Raw genomic sequence first — 21,096 nt, 5'->3', positions numbered from 1 at the left:
ACTGACAGTATCAAGAGTTGATGAGATGACTGAGTGACTCTTATCCAACGCTGGTGAGACAGAATTATTCAGTCTGATAACTTCCTATAAAATTAAACAGCTAGCATAAAACAACCGCCATTCCATTTCTAACTATTTACCCAAGAAAACAGTTATGTCCATACAACAACTCTTCTATATCCTAAAGCAGAGTTATTCATAATAACAAAAACTGCAAACAACCTAAACATACCATCAATTATAGGATGAGTAAACTATCAAACAATGGGGTGGAATTTAGTAATAAGCAGGAACAAGATACCAAACACAAGCAACATTATAGAGAAATCTCAAATGCATTAATCTAAGCATACAAAGTCAGTTTCAAAAGACTACTTGTTCCATGAATCCATTTATATGACATCCCAGAAAAGGTCAAATTTTAAAACAATCAGTGGCTCAAGGCCAAGAGTAAAGGGACAGAGTTGGTTATAAAGGGGACTAAAGGAGAGATAATAGAGTCACTGCATTTTTACTGTGATAGTGATTATGTGACTATGTCAAAACTCAGAAATGTATACTAGGTGAGCGTATTTACTGTTACATAAATTATACCAACAAAAATGATAACGGTATTAGGAAAAATAAATGTAATACTTAGAATGCTAACAAGTCATTATATCCCAACCAAATGAAAGACAGGAGGTATAAAATTATTTTATGTATCATACATCTGATTTAAACATGCAACCTATTAAGCACAATTCAAATAGCAGAAAGCTGTATTTCAGCTTTCTGAATTAAAGATACATATTATTAAAATGATTTCTTCATTTAGTGAGATTCACTTGAAATTGATGCCTTATCACTATGCACAGATTCCCACACTCCTGAGACAGTCAGTGGCAGTAGTGAGCAGGAAGGTGATTTCCCCACCCCAGCTTGTCAACTTCTCAGGAGTAGTCTGTCAGGGTAAGGCAGATGACACAAATTTAAACATTCTCTAAGCAGGAAAGTCATCAGTAGCTCTGCTCAAAAAGAAAAGGGGTGGATTTTGGAAGACATATTTGAACAAAGCATAAATTGGTGCCATTAGCCTTATCTTATTTTTATTTTTTGAGGTAAGGTATGTAGCCCTGGCCATCCTAGAATTTGCTATCTAGAACATGCTGGCCTTGAACTTAAGAGATCCACCTGCCTCTGCCTCCCTAGTGCTGAGATTAAGACGTGTGGCACCATGCCCAGCTAATTTTTAAGCTTGCTTGGTTTTTGTTTTGTTTTGAGTGTGTGTGTGTCTGTCTGTCTTCTGTTTGTCTGTCTGTCTGTGTATACCTGCAGAAACCAGAGGAGAATACTGGATCCTTTGGAGATACAGTTACAGACACAGGTGTGAGAAGCGCAACATTGGTTCCAGGAACTAAACTTGAGTCCTTTTGAAAAGCAGGCACTATTTCCTACTGAGCCACGTCTCCAGCTCCCAGCCTCATTTTAAACATGTAAACACCAAGGTTTCACAAGACAGGTTGGGTCACTTCCCCATTTCTAAAGCAGCAGAAAAGTATAAGTAAAATTAAAACGCAGCCCAGCATGACTTCAAAGCTCTTATTTCTACTGTGTTTACCAATAATTTTTTCTGGGCCATCTGCAAATGTTTAGGTTGTACATATTTCAAATGAATACTTACCTTTCAAGACTGTTCCCCCCGACATGCATACACACACACACACACACACATCAACCTTTTAAGATGGCCTTGAACTTCTGATCTGTCTGTGTCTATCTGCCGAGTGCCGACTTCAGATGGGATAGAACTCAGGGCTTCATGGGTGCTAAAACTAAGCACACTATCAACTGAGTTATGTACTAAACCATCTCTCAAGATTTTATTAGGAGCATAATTCGCTTTAAAACTAAACCCCAAGTCTACAAACATGTATATACAGCCAGCCTATAATTTAACACAGGTCAGGCGGTGGTGGTGCATGCCTTTAATCCCAGCACTCGGGGAGGCAGAGGAAGGCGGGGCTCTGTGAGTTCGAGGCCAGCCTGGTCTACAAGAGCGAGTTCTAGGACAGGCTTTAAAGCCACAGAGAAACCTTGTCTCAAAAATAAAACAAAACAAAACAAATTAACATATAATCTTTTATCTTTTCTTTCAAAATTCTAAACAACAAATCACTTAAAATTGGAGTTAAAAATAGCAAATATACAAGAAATAACCAAAAGATATGTGAAAAAGTAATCATGCTCACTTCTGACCTAAATGAAGAATTTATTACAAATCTAATTTTAAACAAAAGAATATAGAAAAAATTTCCCCTTTCTTTTGGCTTCCTGACATCTGGCTTTCCTCTATTGTTTTCAAAGCTGCCAGTATCCTGAATTATAACACAGATTATTCACTGCAGCAGAAACTCACCCTGTGAAGCGTCACTGTGTGCTGTTCCCATATAGCTGTTTCCTCCATTGCTGTGCTCTGATAAAGGAAAAGAAAACAAAGCATTAATTTAAAAAAAAAAAGTTTTTAATAAAGTAAAGCATTCTGAAAACAACTTAGCACAATAAAATATCCAATCTCAAACTGTTAATATTAAAAGTATTCTGGAAAACACTTAATAACTATGAAAGGGTTGTTTGTTTTTGTTTTAAGAGATAGAAAAGCAGACTCAGGAACTTCCTTTGTTTTAACTTAACTTGGACAGATGCCACTCTACATTTAATGCGAGCAGAAAGCACATTTGAGCTAGCTAAATCAGCAACTTTAATAACACCAGACAGGTTAGAATAAAACAACAGTTTTAAAATATCTAAGTGGACATTTAAGAGCATTCTTTGTGTTGGATAAAGCACAAGAGAAAGCAAAATCCCTCTGAACCTGGTATTTATAAACACATGTTCCAGGAAAACAGATTAAGAACATTTGATACATTGTTTTAAAGCCACAAGCAATACTGCTCCATCCAGTTTCAGTTATATTTCAGACTCATTTCCTCTAAGTTCATTTATAGCCATACAGAAGGTTTTCATGTTACACATATCACAAACACACATCTACAAAACAGTCCCTCACCCTTGAGAACCAAAAGGATCAATCCAAGTTTCAGTAGATTCTAGGCAGACTACAGAGTAGCTGAGTTTTGTCTCCCATGGAGCAGAAAATAAGTGATCTAAAAGATGCACATTAAAAATTGAAAAGCAAATTTCTTTTGAATTGGACTAATTGCTGTTGGTGGTTTAAGGTAAAACAGTCTCTCTTAGCGCTACTTTTTAATAAACTGAAATGTCTAATATGCATTTATTTCTAAAATAGATTTTTCAGAATTATCAAAATGTAAGGTGAAAGGGGACAGTGCTATGCATGGCCTTCTCAGAACATCAGCTATTACAATAAATGCATCTTTCACAAGTGAAATTTGTTTCTGTTACATGGGTATCAGTAGCATCACAAGACTACGTGCATTAAGGTGCCAGGGGACCATTTCTCTTTTCCCACAGCAATTTTAATTGAAGATTAATGTCACCTTAGAAAATAAACCCCTATAAAGAAAGCCTGCTTCCCTAAATTCAAAGCAACTAGATTGACTTTCCTCCCAAGAGAATAAGGGAGGAAAGAGAAAGGAGCTCTCTCTCTCTGTTCACTCCCATAGATAAGAACTGCCAAACTTACCAGCTTTTGTTTCAATCTTCCAGTCATGGACAGCAAAACTTTATTTTAATGATACTCCCCTGGACACAAAGCTGTTTTGTTTTAAACAAAAACTGACCAGATTTTTAAACACACACACACACACCAACAACAAAAACCCTCCCAAACTCTCCTCTATCTATGTGAATCAGTGAGTGATAAGTAGATCACTGCTAAAACATCAACAGGTTCCACTAAAACACACAGAATAAAACGTGTGCAGTAACTGCCAGCCTGTGCAATCTCAGCCGACAGTAACAATGAGAGCTGCTGGCAAAGCTCTACACGGCTTTTCTGGATTCACTTTATTAACTAGTAGCAGGGCTTCGATGACCTTTTAATCCCTTCCCTATCAGTCCAAACTGTAAGTGATCTGATAACCCATACGTTCCCTGAACTATCTTAAGAAAAGTGTGTGGTTCTCCATAGGGCTGTGATGATCACTTCGTTTACATTGTTAGGCAAAGCAAAGAAAAGCAGGTTACAAAATAACTTGGGTATTGTCGGATCTAATTTTGTTGAAGTCTAAGGAGGGAGAAGGCTGAAAAGATATGAAAAAGGTTCACAACAGCTTGGAATAAAGGCTGTGGATATATTTCTCATTAGGTGTTTGTCTTTTTATTCTTTTCCCATTCACAGTAAATTGGCTACTTAAAACTTCATTCACATTCCCTTGCTACTTGAGGTTTCCAACATTTACTTCTATAGTTGGACCTTTTGTTTTAAGGCTTTCATTTATTAAATTATGAAAATGATTATTGCCCTGTGTGTGTGTGTGTGTCTGTCTGTCTGTCTGCCCTTCTTCTGGATAGGCAGCTTCTGCCTCTCTCCTCTCTCCCTTCCTCTTCTCACCTTCCGTTCCCTCCTCCATAACCCACTAAATAAACTCTACACCCTCCCCCAAAAAGAAAAATGATTATTAATGAGTGAGAACTGAATCCTTTAGAACAGGGAGAAACACCTCTGGAAAAGCAGTTAAAACACAACAGCTTCTGAAGAGAAACGTAAGCCAAGCTGAGAGGTTTACTTTCACTCTAAGTCCTTTTGTGCTGTATTATAATGATCATCTATTACTTGTGCAAATAAACTTATGCGCAAACTTAATTTTCATGCTATAAACTTATTAATCTTTTTAAAATGAATCATCTTAAAAATCTACATAAGGGCCTCTGTTAATCCACACCAAGTCTCACTCTAAAAGTGTTTAAGCTTGTAAAGAACAGGACATTAATCCACTAAGGATGACGATTCTTCTTTTAGTATTCTCTATTACTATTCACGATACACAGAAAATGAGCTAGGCTAAAAATAAGAGCAGTACCCAAATCTGTTATAAATTTGAAATGAGATCCTAGTTTTCCTTACCTATAAGATCAGGGAATTAGACTGAATTATTACATCAAGGAAAAAGGTCTTTTCAGTTCCAAAAGTCTATTTATTAAAGTATACTAAAGAATAAGTTACAAATTCAATAATTAGCATCAAAAGTGACTGCAATTCATGGCTCCTGTATTAGTTTTGAATACACTTCTAAGTTGGTATCAACTGACTAGAATCATAATTTCTAAAGAAAAAAAAAAGCTGTATTTCAGAATCTGCCAAGAGTTTGTTTGGCTTCTTTGTTCTAAGCTCCAGCTGGCAAATACACTACTCAGATCACCAAATCTGAAGGGCTTCCTGCCAACTCTAGATCCTAATTCTAGGCAGTTTCATCATCCTTTAGGCCAATTACAAATGGGAGTAAGACAGGAGAGCTGAACTGACAAGAAAGCTCATTTTCCTATTACTGAGTGTACCTATCTGGCTGCAAAAGAGGGAGAGAGTTAAACAGAGAAACCGCAAATCTCCAGACATATCATATTCATTATGATGTAATGTTTAGATCCTTAATATCAATAGGTAAAAAACACTAATAAATTTTAGATAATTAAACAGTACAAGCAGAGTTCATTCTGAAGACTATAAGTGGAAAGCAGATTTAAGGCAGAAAGATCAGTCAGAGGAGAATTAACATTAGGAAGGAAGTGTTACAGAGGGGTGTGGGGAGCAGCTCTGAAAGGGCAGGCAACCATTACAAATGCAGCCTCAGATAGGCTTAATTTGAGTTACCCAGGAAACCATCAGAGCAGAGACACAGGAATTAGGCAGGTGAGTATACATATTTGAAGTCAAGACAGAAATCTAGAGTAGACAAGGATCTAAGAGTGATCTACAAGACTGTAGTACTGAAGCCAATATCTAGTTTACAAAGGATTAAGATGACCCTATGGACTATAACTATTTTAGGGGAAGGAAGGAAGAATCAAGAGAACTTGAGAAGTTGCCAGTAAAAATACATGAAAACCAATGGAGCTAATACAAAACATTTAATGTCCAGAGAACACACCAAAATATAAGAACTGAAGATCTCTCAATCTGAGATCAATATACTTCATTATCTAACATCAAAAAAGACAAAATTTTCATGAGTTTTAGAAATGTTAAATCCTATTTAATATTATCTATATTAAATATTTGCCTAGAAGATCAGTGTTAAAGCACCCTAAACAGTCTCTGCATGGCTCCCAATCCTCCATTAGGAAAATCAAGTCCTACTTTTTTGGAAACAACTCTTTGACCTGAACTGGAGCTCTGAAGTTTGTTTCTGTTTTGTTTTGTTTTACTTTTGTTGTTGCTAGCTTTTTATTCTACCTAGAGTAGAAATAAGAAAAGTTCCCGGGGTGAGACTGAGTCAGGAACTAAGAAGTACAGGGACAGATCCCGGCCCTCTGAGAATCAAGTGCCGTGCTCTGACCACCGCTCTACAGCTGCAGTACAAGATAGGAAATAGAATATGTGTTAAAAGATAGCAGATGGCATATCCTGGTAACGATCTGAGAGAAATTGTTTAAATCCTCAAAACAGAGATGCCAAGAGGTAGTAAAAGAAGATTAATCTAAAGTTCAGTAGAGTGAAGTCCTGAAAAGATTCCCAGAGCAATCAGGGATCCAACAAAATTCACAAATACAATAAAAAAGCAATTCATTAAACATAAGAATTCAAGTAGTTATTGAAATAAGCATATAGTGACTACAGGATAAATTTTCAATAGAAATTAAGAAACAAATGAACACAACTATGTCAGAAATGTGTGAAAATACTGTCAGTGGCAGTATTTCAGAATTTAATTAAAAAATGTAGAAAAATGAAAAAGGTGCCAATTTTGTTAAAAAAAATCATGTTTATATATTTGCAGGGAAAAGGTTGGCTTTAGAATCATGTATGTAAATTTTTGTATTTGCCAAAGTGAAAAAACACATATAAATCTTATAACCCACAAAAGAACATAAGTGTTAACTTAAGCAGACAAAAGTTTACTAGTTAGAAGTCAGGACAGAGTTACCCTTATACACGGGCACAGAAGTTGGAAAAAACTCTTAGATATTGGTTAAGATTCTTTCTTGCTCTAGAAGCTAAGTAAAGAGGTGTATCTAATTTAAAAATTAACTTACATATACCATGATCTCTTTTTAGTTTAATGTACTGCTAGAAATACTTCAAAATAAAGTATCTTGATAGAAGTTATGATGGAACTACAAAAGTAAATCATATATATATATATATGTATATATGAAATTTGCCCACTTGTCTATTTTTTTTTAAAAAAAAGATAAGCATTGAAACAATTAACTAATTACAGTACTCTGGAAACTGGTACTGGCCAGGGACTATGTTTATTCTGTCTTCCTTATACAAACAGTACCACTGGGTAACTGAACAGTACATGAAAGAAAGTTTTTCTCAAGATATTCCAGTTAATAAATCACAAAACAATAAAATTTAAACACCATCATCTGGTGACACCTAGTGTATTAAGAAATCTAAGCAATGCTTTTGTTCAAGTTCATGGAAGGCCTGGCTCTTTCTAAATGGAGACAGGAGGAATGGATGGGGAAGAGGGCAAATGGGAGGTGGGGGAGACACAGGAGGAGGACAGGAAAATTGTAGTATGTAAAATAAATGAAAAAAATACTAATTAAATAAAAAAAGAAATCTAGGCAAGCAAGCACTTACCAGTTATTAAGTCAGGTGTAGTGATCTATGCTTATGATCTCAGCACTTAATTAAGGGAAGGCATGAGGAACAAGGTAACTATAGGTACACCAAGAGTTTAAGAGCAGTCTGGGCTCCAAAAGATCATGTGGAAGGTGTGGGGTATGGAGGGAAAGATCTTATAAAAACAAATAAACAAAAAGTTATGTGATAATGGGTTCATTAATTGGTATCTGTACTGAAATCAGAACTTGGAAGATTCATCATAATTTCCATTTGAAGTGTTTTTCACTTAAAAAAAGACAACTTGAAGGATTGGGAAATTATTAATCTGAGAAGACCCAAACCAAGAGTGCCCCTACCATGACTCAGCTGCACTAAGAAAAATTCCTTCAGCAGATGCCTTCTTTTTCAGAAAAGAAAAAGTATAGGGAATCTTAGAGATAAGCAAACATCTTATAGGCACATTTTAAAAGATCATCTAATACAAGCAAGTATGTAACTGTGTAAAGCAGTTAACTCTTTATCAATAGCAGACAATTAAGTCTGAGTTCTAAGTGGTAGAAAGATGCATAGGATCTTGACATTCCTGAGTTCTGACCTCATTTCTGAGCTCAGGACAAATCTCTTGAGGAAAAAAGAAACCAATGCTGGATGACTAAGGGATGGATGTGGGAAACACCCCAGGTAAAAGAAGCAGTCTAATCAAAAGCCAATCCCCTGCAGGACATACGAATTTATTATGCACTATGAGACTGTATTAAGTTCTGCAAATAACCAGGCACAATCAAATATGACCATGCTTCGCCCAGAGCTTACACACTAGTGGGAGACACAGATGACCCAAACATCCTGGCTTGATTATAACCACGGGCTTAAATAAGCACTACCAAGAAAGAAAACCTGTGTCCTGAGAGGAACAAAGAGAAACCTGGCAGAAGTACATGGCAGAACTGAAAGGAGGCTGGAAGAAATGGAAAAACAGGGGCTACGGTATTCTTTAGAAGGCTACTATAATACTCCAAAGAGAATTAGTGTGTATGTTACATATCAGAGGGAAAGACAGTAAATGGTGGAAAATACAGACAGAATTACATGACAAGATCAGAGGTGCTCAGCTGATAAAAACTGAAAACTTGCTCATCAATCACTCACCACTAAGTGAACATCCAAACTGAGTCATATACACTGGATTTATGATGCACTTCAAAGCCTCTATTGCCTAATCCAAACTAGGCTGTAGCTCGCTTTCCTTCCTTCCCTCCTTCCTTCCTTTTTGGTTTTTCGAGACAGGGTTTCTCTGTAGCTTTGGAGCCTGTCCTGGAACTAGCTCTTGTAGACCAGACTGGCCTCGAACTCAGAGATGCGCCTACCTCTGCCACCTGAGTGCTGGAAATAAAGGAGTGTGCTACCACAGCCCGGGTAGGCTGTAGCTCTTAACGTTAACATAAGACAGTTTTTCTAGGTATCTCAAAAGCCCAAGCACCTCCTCTGACACTAAAAAATAACTTACTGAATTGAGCCTACTTATCTACAGAATGAACTTTATATATAAACAAGATCAACCATAATACCTACGTGCCTTTCTCTAATATTAAAATGCACTTCTGATATTTTAAAAAGATGTGTCAATCCTGGTAACTTATTATGTGTTAGGTTCTCTGTTGAGTATAAAATTATCTTGAGCTGGGGACCGTTTACATTTTCTACTCCTACTTCCTTTTAAATAGGTGAGACAGTAGCTAATGGTAGATAGATTCCCTCAAAATCCAAAACCTAGACCCTAAACTCAGTAAGGGAAAGAACCTTGCGCTTATTCAATGACCGTATTTTTTAAGTTCTTATCTTACTGGACTTCCTGCTGTAGAGAATCTGGCCTGCTGCTTACATGGGTATCCACTTTCTAATTCATTTATGTAAATTTATTTAATGCATTTTTATACATTAGTCCTCTTTCACAATAAGAAGATAAAAAATTAGTTGGCTAGTTTTAAGTCAAGGCATGTATGTCAAAATCCAGATTTATAGCCTGTTTTTAAAAACTGGAAGATCTGGCTTGTCTGACCCCAGGAAAGAGACCAGCTGGAGCTTCCTTCACCGCAGCTTGCTTCCAACCAATACAGTAGAACCAACGCTTGCAGCTTTACGACTCCTGCTACTTGTCCAGTCTAAGACTCATCTAACGCTCCTCTGATGCTCATTTAGAACACAGGAGCGTTTAAATGGACAAATATTTGAGTTATAATCAGATGTGTGACTAAGTATAGCAAATGAATTAGCCTTGGATCCTTCACCTGTAAAAGAAAATAGTAGTATCTAATAGAATTGTAAAGATCAAATAGCATAGCTATGAAACACTAAGCTCAGTATCTGTGAGTCAGCACTCAACATAAATGCAGAACCTATTTTCAATGCCCACTCATTTCCAATTTTATAGGCAATATAGCATCAGTATAGTATGATACTATACTATCATTTTTTGTTTGATTAAATAGTCCAGTATAACAACAACAACAAAAAATTACTGAGTAAGTCTTCTAAAGTTCTTTTCGAATTGATACTACTGGAAAAGATTTACATTTTGAATGACAGATCTGTTTTTACATGCTTTTGTCTAAAATACATATTATCTCTTGATTGGAAATTTTTTTATTTTATTTATTTATTTATTTATTATGTATTCAATATCCTGCCTGCATGTATGCCTACAGGCCAGAAGAGGGCACCAGACCTCATTACAGATGGTTGTGAGCCACCATGTGGTTGCTGGGAATTGAACTCAGGACCTTTGGAAGAGCAGGCAATGCTCTTAATCGCCGAGCCATCTCTCCATCCCTTGATTAGAAATTTCAATGATCTTACCAGAGTCAAGTAAACCCCACTATGAATTTAGAATTTAACCATAAAATATTCTCAAAATTAAAACTAACCAAAGAAGCTTTCACAACTGTTGGAACTCCTCTAATAGCTGAATAATTTGTTCCAATCATTCTTTTTGCACAATATTCAACCAGTATAAAACTACAACTTAACCTACTTTTCTTCCTCCAAAGTCAATAAGGCAAGAAGTTTTCCTACAACAAAAGGCTATGAAGGGCAGGCTAGGGACAGTGAAATAGTCTTGGAATCCCTGCACTCAGGAGGCTGAGGCAGAACTGAGTTCAAAATCAGTCGGAACACATAACAAGTTTGAGGTCAGCCTACGCAGATCAAGTAGTCCAAGATAGTCTGGAACTCCTTACACAGATGAGGATGACCTGAGTCCTCAGGCCTCCACCTTCCCAGAGTTGGGGTTAGAGGCATGCACAGCAACACACATTTTATGCATCACTAGGGACTGAGCACTGGGCCTTGTGCGTGCTACACGAGCAAGCATTTTACCAAGTGAGAGATACAATTCTTTGGTTTTTACACAATGAATTACAGGTTTTAAAACTGAAGCTGGGTGGTGGTGGTGCACAACTTTAATCCCAACACTCAGGAGTTAGAGGCAGGCAAGTCTCTCAGTTCGAGACTAGCCTGGTCTACAGAGCTAGTTCCAGGACATTTAGGGCTACAAATGAGCAAAAAGATTTAATTAGGGGGCCTGGAGAGATGGCTCAGCTGTTAAGAATACTGCTGCTCTTCCAGAGGACCTGGGTTCAGTTCCCAGCACCGGCATGAAAGCTCACAACTGTCTAACTCCAAATCCAGAGGATCCAACATCCTTCAACAGACATACATGTAGGCAAAACAGCAATGCAAATAAAAACTAAATGAATGAGTAAAAATTTTAAAAAGAGATTTAATTATAAATTTAACATATATTCCAGTCATTTGAAATTTTTCTAAAAGCTGATGTGGTAGCTCACACCAGTAACACCAGTAACAAAATTCAGGGCTGATCTCAGCTACACAATGAGATTAATCCCAGTTTGATGAAAACTCACCTCAAAACAATAATAACAAAAACTTTTTTTATACTAGCACCAATATAAAAAAACTCCTAAAAGAGTTTTTTTTTTTTAATCTTATTTTTGTCTGAGACAGGGTCTCTCTGTGTAGCTCTGACTGTCCCGAACTCACTCTGTAGACCAGGCTGGCCTTCAACTCACAAAGATCCACCTGCCTCTACCTCCTGCGTGCTGGGATTAAAGATGTGCAACTGGCTAAAAGTAGAATTTTTTATCTTGGGAAAATACTCCATTTTAAAAAATAAAAAACAAAAGAATTCAGAGAATTAAAACAAATTCACTGAAACTTTTGTTTCTAATTACTATCCACAGAAAATATTCTTTACTTTGATCTTCTTTGTGTGTATGGCAAACCTGAATGAATTTCTGTCAGCCAACTGACGTCCTAGTATTTTGTCAGCACAAAAACACCTTGTTCTGACACATAACTATAATGCACCTGTGGTAATAACATGTTATCTTTCAATGTATCCCAAAGTTAAGATTTACTACGACATACTACAAATACAACAGCTTAGGGCCTATTGATACCACCAATAGTGTATTCCATGGTAAAAAGTTTGGCACCACTAGCTTTATAGTGAACTGTACAGCCAATCATTCAGAATCCAATTATTTTTTCCATTTTTGGGTTATAGGATGAAACACCCTTCATACCTACCCAAGCTTCTCACTCATTATTAAGAATTTATCTGCTTAAGAAGAAATGGAATAGTTGGCCCATAAAGGAGCAACCTGAAGCCACTCTTCTCTGTAATAAATAAATTAAGCAGCACACTAGGTCAAAGACAGAAAAAGGTCTATTTTTATTGTTGCCTTACAAAGGAAATACTACTCAGAAACAGAGCAATTTAGACTAAGTCTGAAACTTGGTAAACTATCCTAAGGTTTTTCCACCAGATTAAATCTTGCCAAATTTACAAGATGGTCTTTTGTTTGTTTTTGTTATTGACATTGTCTTTCAAAGCTTGGACTCAAAACAAATTTCAGTCAAATATTTCAGAAATATCATTCTAAATAAAAGCCATCTTTTAATTTTAACTGACATTTGATAAAAACTCTGCATAAGAACAGTTATTGGCAGTGCTGCCCCCACCTCCCTCACCCCAAGCTTGCCATCCGTAACTAGGCGGTTCATTGGGGACTTGGAGTGAGTGTGAAGGCAAACTTTGAATTTAAAGCTGGATCCTTGCTTTTCAGAAGACTGAATTATTAACACATCAGAGCTAGATCAAGAAAAAAAAAACCTGTAACTCCTAAATGTTCATCGAAACTATGATTTTAAAAGACACCCCCGGTGGTGGCGCACGCCTTTAATCCCAGCACTTGGGAGGTAGAGGCGGGCGGATCTCTGTGAGTTCGAGGCCAGCCTGGTCTACAATAGAGCTAGTTCCAGGACAAGCCCCAAAGCTACAGAGAAACTCTGTCTTGAAATACCAAAAATACACCCAACCAAAAAGATTAAAAATATAGCTTAAAACAAGGCATTTCCATGACAGCACAGTGGTCTTATTCATTCTTCCTAACAATTGCATTGAATTTACATCAAGTCTTAAAATAGAAAAGGATTAAAGAGCAGGTAGGTCAGAGGCAGAATCCCAATTGTAGAATTAAAAAAAAAGAAAGTGAAGCTACTGTAATTTTTCCCTCTAAGCAAACAAGAAACAGTACTATAAATACCCATCATAGCCCTAAAAGCCACTCACTGTAACTATTGTGAGTAAGGCTGGCACTAACCATGACAGCAAGCAATAGGCAGCATTAAGTCTCCCTCAAATCCAAAATAAAAGTTCACTTTACAAGCTCCTACCATGAAAACATGTAATGGGGAAAGTGGCTGTATCAATAAGTTATGAAGCTACATAATGTAATGACTACCAGCCAATTTACATGAATTAGAGCTTTAATGAATGGCATCTAAAATGCTGAAAACACCTACATACTGAAAAGTTTGGTGAACACTACTGTACAAACTGAGCAAGGGGGAGGAGTAATCACTAGAACAAAGATCATAAATCGTAGCAGACTCGATAAAGTCAAAATCTTAAGCCTTAACTGAGGTTTGACTTTACTCCTTAAGTATATGAAGCAAATACTCATCAGTTAAGTACCAAATTAAAATTTGATTAACAGTTCCTCAGCAAACAATCATTATTCATAAAGACTGATGCAGTAAGTTTTGAATTTTTTTTTTTTTTGGTTTTTCGAGACAGGGTTTCTTTGTAGCTTTCCAGTTAAGTTTCAAAAATGTTCAGCTATTGAAAAACCTCACTGTGCCTCACTTGATATAGATTCCTGAGAAACCTCACAATAAACAGAGCAATGGTCTAAAAAGTATAAATCACTTTTCTGCCCATCTACATTATTTCAGACATAGCCACTAGGAAAAAGAAAATTGCTTCTCAGACACAAACATTTCATTACACAGAACAAGAGAGCCAAGAGGGCACAAGAATTTTTACTGCTTCCTCCAAAGTGATACAACTTGAAATTCCAGAAGTCATTCAACTCCCTTTAGTCACTTTCTGTGGATCAGTAAACAAAAATGCTCCTAATAATTACTAATACTATTTTCTTATCTAATTAAGCAATTATTTGATAAGGCAGGGAACTAGCACCAAATTTCTGTTTTCAACTTTCACATAACTGTTATCTAGTACACTAGTAAGCAAAATTCATTATAAATTCAGATGCACACCATACACATAAGAAGCTTTTTCCTTTATTTACTTAATACCATGCACAGAAACCCCCTCTTCAAACACTCATGTTTGTAGTGTATGTGTGTGTGTGCACACGCACATAAGAACATGCTTGTCTCCCAGTGTGTCACTTAGGAGGGCAGGGAAGGAAGGAAGGATGGCTTAGTGAGTAAGGGCACTTGCGACTCACTGGGTGGATGTGCGCACTTCCATCAGACACCACAACAGAGAGTCACCTACATTTTGTTGTTGTTGCATAGGAAGCAGAAAAGAAACATTATTCATTGAATAATGTATCCTTTTCCGATAATCTATACTTAGTTTGACAAATAGTCATAGTTTTCCCTTTAGCTGGGCCACATGTACCTAGGCAAACTATTTCCACTTCATAGCATTACTGTGTAAATTAAATGAATTACCCACACAAAACAATCCTTGCACATATGAAAAGTTGAGCACAATCACTATTATTTATCTATTTATTAATTATTTACTTATTTCTGGTTGTGTGGCTCCATTCTCCTATTCTTGAAATAATAACCCACTTTAAATTATTCTGAATTCATAAGAAATTAGATTTTCTGAAAGGATTTTCTCCATTCATTTATGTGCTAAGATAAACATCTTGTCAAGCTATCATGTTTTCTATAACACCACACTGAAATTCTCTTTGGAAATGCACTGCACTTAAACATCAATTCAAGGACCACAGGTAAGTTCTGCCTCTCTTCACCCAGAGTTTGATAGCACTGTCTTGGATTGGATTTTCTACACCCCAACTGGGGCAACAACCCATTATTTGTTGCATTTATTTATTTATTTATTTATTTATTTATTTAGGTTTTTTAAGAAAGGGTTTCTCTATAGCCTTGGAGCCAGTCCTGGACTGGCTTGTAGACCAGGCTGGCCTTGAACTCATGCCTGCCTCTGGTGGGAATAAAGGCGTCACCAGCTGGCATTGCTGTATTTATTCTTAAGTAGAGGCTTTGGAGGAAGATTTTTAATGGTAATTTCAAGCGAACTCTTTGCCATAGCAATTTCATTTTTAAGAATCTGCCATATAGTAGTAAGTGTACAGACATAGAAATGTAAGTATAATTATATAGTGTAATTACCATTGTAATAACAATCTCCTGGAAATAAGCCAAATATTTCCTCAAAAAGGCAATGATGACCTGAGCAGCAAGATGAAAACTACTGAACCATTACAAAAATACAGAATCAAAAGGATTGGCTTAGACACAAGTTCTACAAGTGTTGTGCTAAAAACAGAAGAGCAAGCTGCGAACTTAGCGTCTGTACAATTTTTAACAGGGGTAGGAGAAACAAAAGCACCCTATGTAAAGCACTGGCAGAGATGGGTTCTTAAGCATTTTTAATTCTCTGGGAACAGTAAATGTGACTTAGGGAAACAACTGATTAGCACTGCTTTTACCTGCTTATTTATGGTGAGTCTAGTTTTAAAAGACTTCAAAGCGCATCCCAAATACAGCAACCAAGAAAATAACCCTTCAACTCCCAGTTAAGTATGCAAATATCTAACTAGAGAGGTTTTGCTATGTTCCATAAAAATCTCAATAGCGTAATTTATGTGTAAAAGCACACCTTCTAAATCGCCTTGCCATAGCAAGCGATTGGAAACACTTGTCTTGTAATAACACTTTCCAAGTGTGTTGTCTTGAATAACAAGTACCAAGGCTCACACTTCGAAACAAAGTGACATTCTGGATAATAAGGCAACAAAGCCTTTCTTCCCAGGAAAGGAAGTCCCAGCAAAGGAAATAACGTGTTTTACGTCTTATAAGTAACGAAATGTTGCACGGATTCTAGTTTGTGGCCCCAATCTTAGGCTGAGATCGTTCACCAATGAGCGTTAAAAAAAAATACAGACTAAATTATTCCTAAAGGAAGAATACTCCATTCCTTAAAACAATCTAGTCACTACCAATGTAACCGCTAACTGCTGCCAGTCAAAAGACAAGGTCCTGTTAAGAATTCAGACGCTTCCTTCATCTGCTTCCAACGGTTATGATTAAGTATTTCAAACAGAAAAATACACAAAATCATCACCTGTTTTAAGCTGTAGGAGTAATAGATTTTTTTAAAGGGAGATTTTTTTCACTCGTCAGATATTATACTCCGTAATTGTTTGAAAACAAGCACTTTAGAATGTTTTAAAAGAACTAAAGTGTACAAAAAGGGAGGAGTTTATTTTTTTTAATCTTTTAGCTTAATGTAGCACTTACTAATAAGACATGTTATGTCAAGAAACACGCTTCAAAACACACGGGAAGATGGATCGGAAAGTTGTTTTCTGCAGAATTCACCGGGTATTTTGTTGTCGTCGTTTGAGTTCATCTTACTGTCCATGTGTAGGGACACTTTGTGCTACTTTTGAAGTTGAGATTAAAGTGTTAAGAACTCTCCTTCCTCTGTTGCCTCACATAAATAATAAACCTCAAAATAAACTAGCTACTCTCGAGCTGAGTGTTTTGCTGTCTCAAAGCTTTATCGCTGCCATTGCGCATACCGCAGCGGGTGACATCAGATCGAAACTACAGGGTTTCGCCGGGTACCAACCACTCCTCCGGAGACAAGCCCCGGCTACCCACCCGCCTGCCGCAGGTGACACCCTGGGTCTTCGCGGACACGCTCTCGGGGACCTGAGAATCCTCACCCGGGGCGACTTTCCAGGCGCGAGACCTGTTGCACGTCGCCTCCCGACGCGAGCCGGAGCCAGGCACCCGCAGCCGTGCACCTGCCCGGGCGGCAGGCGCGCCCCCAGCCCGCCCTCGTCCCCTCCCTCCCCGCCCCGCCACCGTCGCCCCCGGCTGCCGCCAGCGGGGAGGGCGGGGCGAGGTCCCCCCGCCAGTCCCCCACCGCCCCGCCCGCAGCCCCTGCCGGCCGTGAGCCCTCACCTTAGCGGCCGCGGCCCTGGCGGACATCTTGTCTCTCTCGGCGCCGCGCGAGGCTCCTCGGACCCGAAACTCCGCGCCGCCGGCCCGCCCGCCCGCTCCTCACGCCACCGTCCGCATAAACATCTCCCGGGGACGAGCGGGGTAGGGGCGGGGGCGGCCGGAAAGGCCCGGCCCACGGGGAGGGGATTCAAGTGGGACAAAAGTCCGGGAAACGTCCGCCCCGCCCGGGCTTCTCCGCGGGGCACACCCGGCCGCCGGCTCGGCCTCCGCCGCCCTCGGCCCGCTCGCCGCTCCGCAGCACCGGGACCCTCGGCTGTCCCCTCCGCCCTCGGGCGTCTCTTCAGAAGCCTGCTCCCGCACCTAACTTCCCCGGAACGCGCGGCCGCCAAGAGACGTGCCGTCGGCGGGCAGAGCCGTCGCGGGCAACTCAAGCAGCCACGCAAAACCTGCCGGACAGGGCCACTGAGCATGCCCGGCCGGCGGGGGCGGGGCCTCGGCGGGGGGCGGGGCCAGACCGGGTCCGACCCCCGCGCGGAAGGAAAGGCTCTGCTCTCCAAGTAACTTGCTAGGCGGTTTCCGCTGCCGCGCGAGTCATCCTGTTTGTTTTTTATCAAAGATCCGGCAGAATTCGCCCCGAGAACCCCAAACCCCTGCGTACGAAAGCTTTTCGACTCCCTACGGAGACCTGTCTACTCTCGCCTTAGCCAGCCACCCCGGGTCAGTCCCCACGCAGGAGTGTGGCAGGAAAGGCGGGCCTGGCCAATACCTGACTGTGATTTCCTCAACCTCGCAAGTAACAATGGTCACAACTGTCACCACGTGTCTGGGCATTGTTACCCTATTGAAGAGAGACGTGTTTTTGTTTAAAGCACACGAGAAGCGCTCCAACAGGCTCAGAACAAGCCAACTGCCTTTAAACCAAGTTACAGATCTGGCGCTGAGGGGAACAAGCAACCAGTGATAATCCCAGCCACTTCTGCCTCCCTAGACATGGGCTATCAAGATTGCTGAAATTCTTAGCCCCTGAAGAGCTAAAACAGGCTGCCTGCCTTTCTAAACCACGTCCTCCAGCTCAAGCTGGACAGAAAATGGATGTAAATACACACGGAACTCACCATCCAGTTCTATCCGCCACTGGGCAAACTTAAGCCAACTGCTTTGATGAATAGGAAAAATAGGTAGAAAAACCACTTCAAGCTTCATTAGTTTATACTCTGCATACTGCAAAGCTCTTCACAAGTGTCATAAATTTTTAGTAATATGAAATGACATCTTTAAGTACCTAGTATGCTATAATAGCCGTGCAAGATGGTGGAGCATAAACATCGGGTTTTAAACAATAGCTTTTAAGGATTTAGAATTAAATTTTTAGAATTTAGAGAAAATCAAATTTAATTCTAACTAGGAAATATCCGTATATGACACATAAACACCAATTAAAGGTTTCAAAGACACGTATTTTCCAACTCTAAGCTAGTTGAACTAGAAAAGAACATTATGCAACCAAGCACTATTTCTTGCCATGCATGAAAACAGTTAAATTCGTTTTTTGTTTTAGTAGTATTACATGTGATTGTTTCAAAGGCAAAGTGCCCTGTGTTCTCTAGGGTGATTAAATTTTTCCTATGAGAAAACAGCATCATATAAAACTAAGGTATGTTGTGTTTTAGAGAGTGGTTGTTGAAGGTCCTTCACAGTTTAATACAACGCATTCTTCAGACGGACCTGCCTGGAGGCAGGTAGGGTATTTTCTGTGTATACTCTTCCCCTTTTCTCATTAGTCAATCCTTATCAAGGCTCCCACTATGTGAATTAAATGTTAGATCTCTGCAGCTTGTCTCAAACCAAACACACCTGATAGATCTTATCTTCGCCATGGCTTTAAAAAAAAATAAGAAAAGGAGCTTGGTTGGGCACCCCTTTAAGACCAGTACTCGGGAGGCAGAGGCAGGTGGATCTCTGTGAGTTCGAGGCCAACATGGTCTACAAGAGCTAGTTCCAGGACAAAACTAGCTACAGAGAAACCTTGTCTCGAAAAAACAAAAAACAAACAAACAAAAAAACAAAAACAAAAAAAATCAATTTAAAACATTTCTTTCATAATACTCTGTTTTAAAAAAAGTGTTTCTCCAAAGTTACAGAGAAACCTTGTCTCAAAAAAACCAAAAAAAAGTTTCAATTAAAATTTTCCAGTTAGTGTAACACTTTAAAAATTTCCAATGGTATTTTGCATAACTGAGTTAAATTATCTAAATTGAAATGTATGTTATACCAGGTAAGTTGAAACAATATTATTCATATCTAAACCAAACTATATTTGCATATCTTCTCAAAACAGCAGGGGAAGTTTCCATCATTTATATAAATGAAGGTGCCATAATGACACATATTAATTTGTATGCTAGTAAAAATAAATAAAAATATCATTTTAAAGAAAAACACTGTTGTCAGGAATCTAGCTCCACCCTAAAGTTTATCTCTGGGAAGATGGCTCAATGTGATGTGGAAAGCATATAGCATAATCTCAAAGACACACCCTAAACTTTAACAAGAGTTTATTCACTGAACACCAAAAAGGTTTTCAAATTATACCACAACATTAATGATTACAGACAGATGTGGCTACATTGCCTTGGGTTTAAGTCAAAAGGGAAGAAATGCAAGTAAGTTAGAGAATCTCATTTAGAGTTACAAGAAAGTTCAACCAAGAATTTCTCTTTGTGTACAGATTTCTTTCTGATCTAATGCAAAGGAACAGGAAACGAAAAACCACAGCACTCAGAAGCACAACTTCCTGTGGGATTTTTGGTGTCTGCGGTCAGAATGCAAGAAGCACGAAGCATACAAAGTCTTTTGAAATCTTAGAATTACTTAGTAAAACAGCCTTGACTTTGTGAGCTATATCTACACATATATTTTACATGTTTATTTTTGCTTCCATTGTAAAAACAAAACAAGAAACAACAGCAATCTCTTTAAAAAAAAAAAAGCTTATTAAGTTGCTTTTGGTAAGAGCTGTATGCTGACTGCTGGAAAGGAAAGAGGAAATGTTGGGCACCATAAGGCGGTCTTGATAACGCAACAGAAGAGAGTGTATATAAAAAACACTATTAACAGTTGGGTACCGTCACTCAGTGTTTTGACCAGACCACATCACTAAAGAGTCTGTGAATGGCTTTAGGACTTTCATATGTCACAGAGCAAAGAAAAATGGGGAAGAAAGTTTCTTCGACTTGTCAAGTTTCTAGAATTCTTAAACAACCTGGGCATGGTAGTGCATGCCTTTAACCCCAGCAGAGGACAGAGGCTGGGGCAGGAGGATCTCAGTGATTCAGAGGACAGTTTGTCTACATAGTGAGTTCCAGGACAGCCAGAGCTACATAGAGAGACCTGTCTCAATCACACACACACACACACACACACACACACACACACACACACACAAAACTATCAACTCCGATCTTTAGTTTACACTTATTCATTTCCCCATGTGAGTATGGGTATGTGTTCACCCGAGCACGTTCATGTACATACCACAGCATACATATGAAAGTCAGAAGATAATTTGCAGGGAAGGGAGAGGGGGTCAGTGCCTTCCTTCCGTCAGTTAAGTCACAGGGATAAAACTAAGGTCGTCAGGCATCAGGTATGGCACCTGTTGAGTCATTTCACCAGCCCTTCATATTTTAAAATAAGCATTATAAATTATATACTTAAAGTTAACTAAAATTTTACATTATATACAAATATTAAACTACAATAAAATATTGTTAGTGATCAATATTATTTGATTTTATCGTAATTGAATATTAATTGTACATATTAGT

At 38.6% G+C, this 21,096-nt stretch overlaps 1 protein-coding gene across 7 annotated transcripts in view; it reads right to left on the bottom strand.

The window, feature by feature from the left end:
- Positions 1-21,096, bottom strand: part of Tjp1 (tight junction protein 1) — a 249,004-nt gene that overhangs the window by 56,417 nt on the left and 171,491 nt on the right. For 6 of the 7 annotated variants that reach the window (XM_085682663.2, XM_085682664.2, XM_085682665.2 and 3 more), the window contains exon 3: positions 2,399-2,455. In XM_085682663.2, coding sequence (XP_085538789.2) covers positions 2,399-2,455 — 57 coding nt within the window. Of the gene's footprint in view, positions 1-2,398; positions 2,456-17,269; positions 17,435-21,096 lie in introns of those variants that run through there. The other variant, XM_085682667.2, reaches the window with a different exon arrangement.

This window comes from Myodes glareolus, chromosome 24 (assembly GCF_982192425.1).
Source record: "Myodes glareolus chromosome 24, mMyoGla1.1, whole genome shotgun sequence".
In the NCBI taxonomy this organism is placed as follows: Eukaryota; Metazoa; Chordata; class Mammalia; order Rodentia; family Cricetidae; genus Myodes; species Myodes glareolus.
The sequence above is the reverse complement of the archived record's forward strand: the minus strand, read 5'-3'. Positions and strand labels throughout refer to the sequence as shown.